The sequence below is a fragment of the Oncorhynchus masou genome, chromosome 11 (genome assembly GCF_036934945.1).
Source record: "Oncorhynchus masou masou isolate Uvic2021 chromosome 11, UVic_Omas_1.1, whole genome shotgun sequence".
NCBI classification, from domain to species: domain Eukaryota; kingdom Metazoa; phylum Chordata; class Actinopteri; order Salmoniformes; family Salmonidae; genus Oncorhynchus; species Oncorhynchus masou.
In genome coordinates, this window is record NC_088222.1 from 44123386 (window position 1) to 44135558 (window position 12173).

Here is a 12173-nt window from a genome sequence, read left to right on the forward strand (position 1 = left end):
TTTCATCTGTCAATTAGGTTAGTATTGTGGAGTAACTACCATATTCATGATGTATCCTCGGTTTTCTCCTATCACAGCTATAAACTATTTGAAACTCACCAATGGCCTCGTGGTAAAATTCCTGAGGGGTTTCCTTCCTCTCCGATAACTGAGTATATTTGTAGTGATTGGGTGTATTGTTACACCATCCAAAGTACAATTAATAACTTCACCATGCTCAATGGGATATTCATTGTCATATTTAATTGAATTGGAAAGATAAATGCTACGTGATTCTCCGCCCATGCATAGGCATCCTACACTATTTAATAAAGACCACACATACAGTATACTAGGCGCACTTGATCTCTCACGACCAACTAGGAGAGGAGAGGTGGGCTACTTAACTTGAAGCAGCGAATCTTGAGAGTGTGTGAATAATGGGACAAAGTTGTGCGTTTAATACAATAGGTAGGCCTAGGCTAACTCACACAAAGCAGAAAGATGACCGTTTCCAAATCATCTGCAGAATGACAAAATATATTTTCAGCCCAATGTTGTCTGTCATACTACCCGCTCCCAACCGCAGCATGAAAAATGCTGACACAATGATGTCAACCCTCTAGACTCTTCCTTCACAGACTTTCCAGCCCATTCATCTCAGCAGGAGACTTGGAGGGCTGAGATGTATAGACTCTGCTCCCCGCTTTTCATCAGCCAGTTAGTCTGGTCAGGTCTCCTCGCTCTGAAGTCACATTGAGGGAAACTAGACTACCAAAGGTTAAGACCCGCTGAGGGAGTTGCAGTGTAGTTTAGCGTGTCCCTTCGCTTTACAACAAAATGTCAGATTCCTTGGTTGAGGTGTTATACCTGTTTTGAAAGCACTTGACTGCTGTTGCTACCGTTGACCGGCTACGGTTGATAGAGGGTTGGAGATGGTTTATAATGTACTTATGGCATTATTGATGTGATAAGAACCAGTGATGGCTGATTAAGGTATCTGTAATGAAAATCAGGCTCTGATATTTACATGTTGTGTTGACCATCTTCAGATACTTACTTTGCAAACGTCTGTGTTCAACAAAACGGATATGTCCAGCTAGTGAAAGCAAAAGTATATTTCATAGGGCACCAAATTCGTAAGTGAAATTGACCTTAAATAAAGGCGAACTACACTGAACTAAAATATAAACGCAACATGCAACAATTTAAACTATTTTACTGAGTTACAGTTCATGTAAGGAAATCAGTCAATTTAAATACAGTCATTCGGCCTTAATCTATGGATTTGACATGACTGGGAATACAGATATACTGTACATCTGTTGGTCACAGATACCTTAAAAAAAGGTAGGGGCATGGATCAGAAAACCAGTCAGTATCTTGCCTCATGGTCACAGATCTCTTTTGCATAGAGTTGATCAGACTGTCGATTGTGGCCTGTGGAATGTTGTCCCACTCCTCTTCAATGGCTGTGCGAAGTTGCTGGATATTGGCGGGAAAACGCTGTTGTACACGTCGATCCAGAGCATCACAGACATGCTCAATGGGTGACATGTCTGGTCAGTATACCGGTCATGGAAGAACTGGGACATTTTCAGCTTCCAGGAATTGTGTACAGATCCTTGCGACATGGGACCGTGCATTATCATGATCAAACATGAGGTGATGGCGGTGGGTGATTGGCAAGACAATGGGCCTCAGGATCTCGTCATGTCATTCAAATTGCCGTCAAAAAAAGTGATAGTTGTCTGTAGTTTATGCCTTCCCATACCATAATCCCACCGCCACCATGTGGCACTCTGTTCACAACGTTGACATCAGCAATCCACTCACCGACACGGTGCCATACATGTTGTCTGCCATCTGCGGTACAGTTGAAATCGGGATTCATCCGTGAAGAGCACACTTGTCCAGCGTGCCAGTGGCCATTGAAGGTGAGCATTTACCCACTGAAGATCGTTATGACGCCGAACTGCAGTCAGGTCAAGACACTGGTGAGAACAACAAGCACGCAGATGAGCTTCCTGATACGGTGTCTGACAGTTTGTTCAGAAATTCTTCAGTTGTGCAAACTCACAGTTTCATCAGCTGTCCGGTGGCTGGTCTTGGTCAATCCCACAAATGAAAAAGCCAGATGAGGAGGTCCTGGGCTGGTGTGGTTACACTTGGTCTGCGGTTGTGAGGTCAGTTAGACGTACTGCCAAATTCTCTAAAACAATGTTGGAGGCGGCTTATGGTAGAGAACTGCACATTAATTATCTGTCAACAAGCTCTGGTGGACATTCCTGCCGTCAGCATGCCAATTTAACGCTCCCTCAAAACTTGAGACATCTGTGGCACTGTGTTGTGTGACAAATAAACATTTTAGAGTGATCTTTTTTTGGCCCCAACACAAGGTGCACCTGTTTAGTGATCATGCTGTTTAATCAGCTTCTTGATATAACACACCTGTAAGGTGGATGGATTATCTTGGCAAAGGAGAAATTCTCACTGACAGCAATGTAAACAAATTTGTGCACAACATTTTAGAGAAATAAGCTTTTTGTTTATCTTTTATTTCAGCTCATGAAACCTGGGACCAACACTTTACATGTTGCATTTATATTTTTGCTCAGTATACTTTCAGTAATTTACTTGTATTATCTTCATTGATTTGTAACGGAACATCTCATCAATATCAAATCAAATTGTATTGGTCACACACATGGTTAGCAGATGTTATTGCGAGTGTAGCGAAATGCTTGTACTTCTAGTTCTGACAGTGCAGCAATATCTAACAAGTAATATCTAACAATTCCTCAACAAATACCTAATACACACAAATCTAAGTAAAGGAATGGAATAAGAATATATAAATATATGAATGAGCAATGACAGAGCAGCATAGGTGAAGATGCAACAGATAGTATAGAATACAGTATATACATATGAGATGAGTAATGCAGGATATGCAAATATTATTACAATTGCATTATTAAAGTGTCTAGTGTTCCATTCATTAAAGTGGCCAATGATTTCAAGTCTGTATGTAGGCAGCAGCCTTTCTGTGCTAGTGATGGCTGTTTAACAGTCTGATGGCCTTGAGCTAGAAACTGTTTTTCAGTGTCTCGGTCTTAGCTTTGATGCACCTGTACTGACCTCGCGTTCTGGATGGTAGCGGGGTGAACAGGCAGTGGCTTGGGTGGTTGTTGTCCTTGATTATCTTTTTGGCCTTCCTGTGACATCGGGTGCTGTAGGGCAGGTAGTTTTCCCCTGGTGATGTGTCTGGAGAGCCCTGTGGTTGTGTGCGGTGCAGTTGCCATACCAGGCAGTGATATAGCCCAACAGGATGCTCTCAATTGTGCATCTGAAAAGTTTGTGAGGGTTTTAGGTGACAAGCCAAATCTGTAAGGATTGGAGAAAGCTATTCTGTGGCATTTAAAAGTAGGTTAGGAACTGTCCCCTAAATGAGCCAGAAATGAACATTAGAAATGCATAATAATTAGAGCATTAGATATAAAGGTCAATGAGATGTACGAGAGCAAACCATTCACCCCATGGTCCCCAATCACTGGTTACATACCTATCTGCCTTTCCTATCCATTATAATAACCCTTATTAGCTACACTGGATGTCACAAATGCAACATGTAAGTCCAGGTTCAATTTTGAGTTTTATTACACCTACATAGCAGTCAATGCAGACTGAAATCCAACATTCAAATGGCATAGGCCTATCTAAAGTATATATTTATACATTTATATATGATAGTGTCTCGTGAGAATGTACAATGTTCTATATAGTAATGACATAAATGAGTTGTAAGCTTGCTACATGGTTTTTATGGTTTGAATTGTGATGGTTGAGATGAAGTCAACATTTTTCTAACAAAAGTGCTGTATCTATATTCTTACTAAATGTATATTTGAATGATTGAATGAAATTCTAATTGAAAGTACTATGTTTTTTTGTCCACTTTCCTTAGTACCTGCAAAGATCACAAACATATCGACGGACATCACAGTGAACGAGGGCAGCAACATTACTCTAATGTGTCTTGCCATTGGACGACCAGAACCCAACATCATATGGAAGCATCGCTCGGCAAAAGGTAAGACAGGGCCTCCACCAATACTAACTCTGCAAACTGAGGTTTGTCATTCTTGAATTGAAGTGGCATTGGGCATGTCTTTTTGTTTATCAAATTAACAGAATTGTTCTATTCTAAATCAACTGATATGGCAGCTTAAATGACTTTCAATCATTTTTAAGGAGTAGGCTAGGAGTAGTAGCATCAATGATGGTAACACCAGTGACACATTTTAAGTAATTGCGGATGTTCTTAAATGGAGGCCACAGATGCTCAAATCTAAGGTGATTGACATTTTATAAATTAACGCTGGGCCAGTGTGTATATGGTTCCACACTTTTCAGTGTTAAAGAGGAATTGACACAGATTTAGCACCATCAAATGTAATGACATTTTGTGAATCGGCCATAGATATGCACATGTTCATTTTCTCATTATTCATAGAATGTTTGGAAATGAAGTAGTCGGTGTTTGTGAAAATTCCATCGCAATGAATGAGCAAGTGGACGTGCGTTTGGGCAATTAATAGACACTGCAGTAAATAAAAGCAAATGAAACTTGTCCGTCTTGTCCAGGTCGGAATCTACACAGACCCGGTGCTCCATTACCAATCACAGCTCGAGAAGACCTGTTGTGCAAGAAGACCATGCCATATAACCTATGCCATTCACATTGATGTCGCACTACTGGACTGTGCTTACAGGCACAATGCATTTTTGTTTAGATAATTATTTCGAAAGCACTAGCCAAAGTCACAAAAGAAACCTGAATGGTTTTCTGCAAATATATAAATACCACGTCTTACTTTTGGGAACTTTAAATTGAATCCAACAACCAAGAAGTAGGCTATTTATTCCTCAGTTGCCTATGCACAACAACAACAACATTAGCCTGAGCCAGATTAGCTCAAATCTAGCAAAGGGGACGGTAGATAAACCCTCAAACTTTTCAGTGTGTAGTTGCCAGTCTAAATTGCACTGTGAATACAATGACGAATAGTTCCCTGCTCGGCTTGCAGCAGCCTGCCCCAATCCCATAATAACCAACGTTTTAACAAGTGATGTGATATATAGCTGGCCTGCCTGCTCATTTGATCGATGCCAAATACATTTGGACAACTATGAGATATGCTAACAGTCGTTCAAGTTTGAGTAGATGAGTAGCTATTTTATTAGTGCATGAGTCACATTTCTTGGTAGTTAACCAAATTACTTCAATCCCAGTAGCTGTAGCCACCGTAGCGGGAAAAAAGTTTTGCAGAAGAAGTCTGACACGCACCCATTTCCAGGCGATGACATGACATCCTTCCAGCAGCTACTTCCAGCAGCTACTTCCAGCAGCTACTTCCAGCAGCTACTTCCAGCAGCTACTTCCAGCAGCTACAGTACAAGGCTCTGTGTCATTTTAGGTTCCAGCTAGCTTAATGATTGAGCTATCAAGTCTTACACTGTAGCTAGCTTGCTTAATAAGGAGACCTAAATAAAGAGTAAATAGATCAGCAATAGCCTTAGCCACATACTACATAGTTGGATTGATTGTGTTGAGATTCAAATCACTGCCCTTTTCACCCGTTTTTTTGTCCAACATATTGGGTGAGTGAAACTGAAACAGTTCGTCGCCAGGATGACTGGAGGCAACAAATCGAATCAAATTGTATTTGTCACAATACAACAGGTGAAATGAGTTGTGAGATTTGTCACAACCTTACAGTGAAATGCTTACTTACAATCCTTTTACCATCAATGTAGTTTTAAGAAATACCAACAACAACAAAAAATTATATAAATAACAAATAATTAAAGAGCAGCAGTAAATAACAATAGTGGGGCTATATACAGGGGGTACCAGTACAGAGTCAATGTGCAGGGGCACCGGTGTCAAGGTAATTGAGGTGATATGTACATGTAAGTAGAGTTATTAAAGTGACTATGGGGGCCTCCTGCATCGCAGTGCCACCAGAGATTCTGAGTTCGAGCCCAGGCTCTGCCGCAGCCTGTCGCGACCGGGAGGCTCATGGGGCGATGCACAATTGGCCCAGTGTCGTCCAGGGTTAGGGAGGGTTTGGCCAGCAGGGATATCCTTGTCTCATCGTGCACTAGTGACCTCTGTGGCGGGCCGGGCGCAGTGCACAGTGACCAGGTTGCTAGGTGTGAGGTGTTTCCTCCGACACATTGTTGCGGCTGGCTTCCGGGTTGGATGTGCGTTGTGTCAAGAAGCAGTGCGGCTTGGTTGGGTTGAGTTTCGGAGGAAGCACGGCTCTCGAACTTCGCCTCTCCTGAGTCTGTACGGGAGTTGAAGCGATGAGACAAGAGAAAAAGGGGTAAAATAAAATGTTTATATTTTTTTAAGTGACTATTTTGCGGCTGATAATAGCAGAGAGTAGCAGCAGTGAGTAGCAGCAGTGTAGTGTAGGTGGGGGCAATGCAAATAGTCTGGGTAGCCATTTGTTTAGCTGTTCAGGAGTCTTATGGCTTGGGGGTAGAAACTGTTTAGATGTCTCTTGGACCTAGACTTGGCGCTCCGGTAACGCTTGCTGTGTGGTAGAAGAGAGAACAGTCTATGACTAGGGTGGCTGGAGTCTTTGACAATTTTTCGGGCACTGCCTGGTATAGAGGTCCTGGATGGCAGGAAGCTTGGTCCCGGTGATGTACTGGGCCGTACGCACTACCCTCTGTAGTGCCTTGCGGTCGAAGGCATACCAGGCAGCAATGCAACCCGTCAGGATGTTCTCGATGGTGCAGCTGTAAAACCTTTTGAGGATCTGAGGACCCATGCCAAATCTTAACAGTCTCCTGGGGGGAATAGGTTTTATTGTGCCTCCTTCACAACTGTCTTGGTGTGCTTGGACCATCTTAGTTTGTTGGTGATGCGGACGCCAAGGACCTTGAAGCTCTCAATCTGCTTCACTACAGACCCGTCGATGAGAATGGGGGCGTCTTCGGTCCTCCTTTTCCTGTAGTCCACAATCATCTCCTTTGTCTTGATCACGTTGAGGGAGAGGTTGTTGTCCTTGCACCACAAACGTAATGATGGTGTTGGAGTCATGCCTGGCCGTGCAGTCATGAGTGAACAGGGAGTACAGGAGGGGACTGAGCACACACCCCGGAGGGGCCCCGATGTTGAGGATCAGCGTGGGTTATGTGTTGTTACCTACCCTTACCACCTGGGGCGGCCCGTCAGGTAGTCCAGGATTCAGTTGCAGAGGGAGGCGTTTAGTCCTAGGGTCCTTAGCTTAGTGATGTCCTTTGAGGGCACTATGGTGTTGAACGCTGAGCTGTAGTCAATGAATAAATGAATAGCATTCTCACATAGGTGTTCATTTTGTTCAGGTGTGAAAGGGCAGTGTGGAGTGCAATAGAGATTGCATCATCTGTGGATCTGTTTGTGCAGGATTCAAATTGGAGTGGGTCTATGGTATCTGGGATAATGGTGTTGATGTGAGCCATGACCAGCCTTTCAATGCATTTCATGGCTACAGACGTGAGTTCTACGGGTCGGTAGTCATTTAGGCAGGTTACCTTAGTGTTCTTGGGCACGGGGACTATGGTGGTCTCCTTGAAACATGTTGGCAATACAGACTCAGACAGGGAGAGGTTGAAAATGTCAGTGAAGTCACTTGCCAAATGATGTACTAACTGTGATTTACTACCTGATTGCAATATTTATTAGACTACCTATTTCATTTAACCTTTATATAACTAGGCAAGTCAGTTAAGAACAAATTCTCATTTCCAATGACGACCTACCTCAAGATCTATTGGATAATTTTATTAATCATTCATTGACTACATGCATGAAATTTGACCAAGAATGCCTTACTCTACATAATATAATTTTATGTCAAGTGGAACCTATTTTTAAAACCTCTTATAGAGTTGGTTTTGAATCATTAACTGAGAATTTGATACAGTATTTTAGACCGATATTATGATTATTTGTTTGTTTCATTTCTGTACAGTAGTTAAAACAGTTTCAGTAACTCTTTAAATTGACAGTGTGGTGCTTAATACTGACACTGTTACACTTTGTTAGTGTTAGGGAATTAACACTTTTAGTGTTATGCAATAACACTTCAAAGGTTATTTTAACACTATGAAGTGTATATAGTTTACACCAATGGTGTTATGCTCATCTTGTATTTTTAACCATTACTCTAAGAGGCCTGCATCTCTTGACAAGGTCACTTAGTGTTGGATTATAAACAATATTATAGACATGGTCGTTGAATTCAGTTTCAGTCCTTTGGCCTTCACCAAGTGAGTTCGTAGGCAGAGGTTATCATTAAAATCAATCTCTTTATGACAATACATTACATATCTCATAAAACCTTATTTTATGGCCTAGTTTTACCCTAATACAGTGGCTTGAAACTCATTGTTTACAGGCCACATCAGGCCTGCAAATCACATTATGCTGGCTTGCAAACTACTAGAATCCAACAAGAGTTGGTGTATTCAACAGTGGGAGTTTTCATTCAACCACAACCTGCATTCAGATTGAATATTAGAGTTATAAACATTGATAAAGGAGACTACCACAACCCTTTAAACTGGAATAACCATTTCAGTAATGGGTGGAGTAAAACTAACTAACTGATTGGATTACTTAAAATTAAGAAATATGTATGTTATTATCTTTGTGTGGCATAAGATTAATCAATCAAACACTGTACTTGTAAAAACACATATAATAAAAATGATCCCCCAAAAATATACCTTCAGTAGAGCATGCTGGGAAATATGATAATTATGTGTGAGGTTTTGATGGGAAAGTTTTACTCCACAGAGCAAGACTGACACAATCACCCTCAACGTAATACCAACACTGGGGTTATTTTACGCCAATGAGTGTTCATTTAACATTTACAGTGTTAATTTATTGCAAGAATCAACACGAGAAATGTTACACTGAAAAATCAACACTAGGTAACACTGGCCAATCTGCCGTGTACTCATCACTACTGGGACAAGCCAATTTGCTTGCCCTAATTCCTTTAAACAATCCATAAACATATAATGCTGCAGTATAAAGGACTTGAATTATGTAATAGCTTCTGTAAATTGGACCGTGCAGTTAGATTAATAAGAATGTAAGATTTCTGCCAATATCAGATATGTCTATGTCCTGGGAAATGTTCTTGTTACAACCTCATGCTAATCGCATTAGCCTACGTTAGCTCAACCGTCCTGCAGGGCACCCACCGATCCTGAAGAAGTTTTAACTAATTTTAATCTAACTACACTGTCCAATTTACAGTAGCTATTACAGTGAAATAATGCCATGCTATTTGTTTGAGGAGTGTGCACAGTTTTGAACATGAAAAGTTATTAATAAACAAATTAGGCACATTTGGGTAGTCTCGATACAACGTTTTGAACAGAAATACAATGGTTCATTGGATCAGTCTGAAACTTTGCACATACACTGCTGCCATCTAGTGGCCAAAATCTAAATTTCACCTTGGCTGGAATAATACATTATGGCCTTTCTCTTGCATTTCAAAAATGATGGTACAAAGAAAAAAAACAGTTTTTTTATTTGTATTGTCTTTTACCAGATCTAATGTGTTATATTCTCTATATTTCCATAAACTTAAAAGTGTTTCCTTTCAAATGGTACCAAGAATATGCATATCCTTGCTTCAGGGCCTGAGCTACAGGCAGTTAGATTTGGATATGTCATTTTAGGCGAAAATTGAAAAGGGGCTAATCCTTATTAAACAACCACCCTAAAACAAATGCCCAGATGTTCCAATGTTTAACTTGAATATCATAATTTTTCCGCTAACTTTTGTCTCATTACAACCAAGAGTTAAAGGGTAACTGTTTAATGAAAGCCCTGTATGAATAAACCAGCACCAACAAATCATATGGTGTCATTCTCCGTGATTGGAATTGAGTGTAATTAAAACCATACTCCATTTAAATGCAATGCATACATTATGGTGGTAATGTTGATCTACCAACTCCACTCTACTGAATTGGGCAATAACAGAGAAAGGAAACCAATATTAATTTAGTTGTCATTACAGGAGCCATAGACAGACACACAGCACCAACAAAAGCATCACAAATCACTTCTGTGAAAACCAATAAGCAATGTCTTTAGCTGAGACTGTCTGTTAATGTCAGGGAAATGCAGAGAAATGGCGGGTTATCTTACTTGGCATTTATGTGCGAGCTGTAATGAAAGAAAGGAAGAAGATGAGGGATGTTTGGCTGCCTCGCAAAGAGATTCTCAGACGTGTGCAGGAACTTAAATGCCTTCTAGAGTGACATTTCTCCACTCTTTTCCCAGTTTGCCTCCATCTCTGTCGCTTCTGATTATGGACCACTCCCAAAAAGCATTTATGTCTGTAAGAATTGCAGTAAAGTGACTGCTATAAGTGACTGGGCTATATTTTGACAACACATTTGAAAATAAGTCCAATAAACCAAATTATACATAACTGAGCTAAACAAGCATGACTAAATATCAAACAATCAATGAGAGAAGCGCCAAGGCATCGAATGGGGATTATTCTATCTGGTGTGAATATTGAGTATCACATTCAGTGGTGTCAGCCAAGAACATGAGGAAATGTAACTGAAGCAGCTACTGAAGCAGAAAGACACCTCACCTCATAGTGTGGAGGATGACAAGTGACAGGACAGGAGAGCAGCCATCACTGGGAACAATATTAGCTAAATTATATTTTCAATACTGCTGTTGACATTTTACAGTCCACATCCCAGTGGGGGGGGGGGGGGCTCAGTCATTCCCTTAATACTGTATATGTAGTTGCCCTCAGTCATTCCCTTATTTGCATGTGATCAATTCAAGTTTAATATTGATTCAGTGCACTACAAGCCTGTGTCTCCACTTCTTTTTCATCGGGGACAACCGTGAATTATTCAACGCTGCCCCTTCATCTTTGGCTGCCAGCCTCTCTAAAAGGATTAGAAGATGTGTGCATGAGAAAAACAGTGCATGTAGAGGACAATGCACTGCCGGGCCAAATGGATCAATGTGGGCCATTAAAGGGGGGCACATGTTATATGGAGGAGGTTACGAGTGTCCTTTCATCCAACTGTCAGAAACTTCATATTTGACATTCCTAATTTAAAACGATGGTAAATACTGAAGACTTTGCAGTTTGCAAATGAGTGCTGCATTGTGCGGCCTGCTGCTCTGTCACAATCTGATCAACAGCTTGATATTATTTTTGCTGCCTTATCCACTCTCCCATTCAATGTTGTTGTAAGATTGCTACTTTTACACGACACAACACAGAAATGACAGGGGCCGTCAATCAAGTTGTCTACTTTCCTTCAACGATCCACTTTTATTTCGAAATTGTGTTCTAATTTGTTTCTTGGGGGAGACAAAATTGCCAGTTAGGAAAGTTCCTGTTGGAGGCTTGAAGGTCTGTGCCCTCTAATTTTGCAGTGTCAGTGGATGATTGACAGCTCTATGGCATTGTGGACTGACGTTGTTGGCTCTTGGCAGCTCTCGTGATGAGTGGCAATCAGACTATTATACAGGGGAAAACGTATGGCATTCCATTTGCTGTGATACGTCTTTCAATGGGAACAATCTTGCATTATTACTGATTGCTGTCTGTCAGTGGAGTGATCACGTAATCAGTGGGGTTTAAAAGTCAGAATGCTAACGGTTTGCTTACCCAGTGGGATGGGAATACATTGCAAAGTGAACATGCAGGGATGAGCATAGGTTTTCTTGTAAGGTTTGGGTTAAGACATTGGCCAACGTCCTGTCTACCACTGGCAAAAGTCTTTTCCCTGATGTAGTTATTGATACTGTCTTGGATGAGCATGGCCCAATTTGCTTCATGCTTTTACAGAAGACCTGTTTTTTTAAGGGCATAAAGAAGGGCTGCCCAAACCTTTTCCTGGAGATCTACTGTCCTGTAGGTTCAGTCCAACCCTAACCTATGTTACGAAACCAATAACTAGCCTACTGATTGTGCTGTACTCCTTTTGTCTTTGGGTTTTAGGCCTACTTAACTGGTCTGTAACCTGATTTAGAAATCAGTGTAAGCACCTAGGTGTTGAATGTACTATATACGTGCCCAGAGAGACAGCAATCTTACCTTTTGTCCAGGGCCAGCTCTGTCTCTCTT

General features: G+C 41.1%; 1 protein-coding gene across 2 annotated transcripts in view; it reads left to right on the plus strand.

Annotated features, from left to right (window-relative positions):
• Positions 1-12173, plus strand: part of LOC135548731 (opioid-binding protein/cell adhesion molecule-like) — a 455048-nt gene that overhangs the window by 352360 nt on the left and 90515 nt on the right. For both annotated transcript variants that reach the window (XM_064978601.1, XM_064978599.1), the window contains one exon: positions 3947-4072. In XM_064978601.1, the coding sequence (XP_064834673.1) occupies positions 3947-4072 (126 nt within the window). The remainder of the gene's footprint in view (positions 1-3946; positions 4073-12173) is intronic.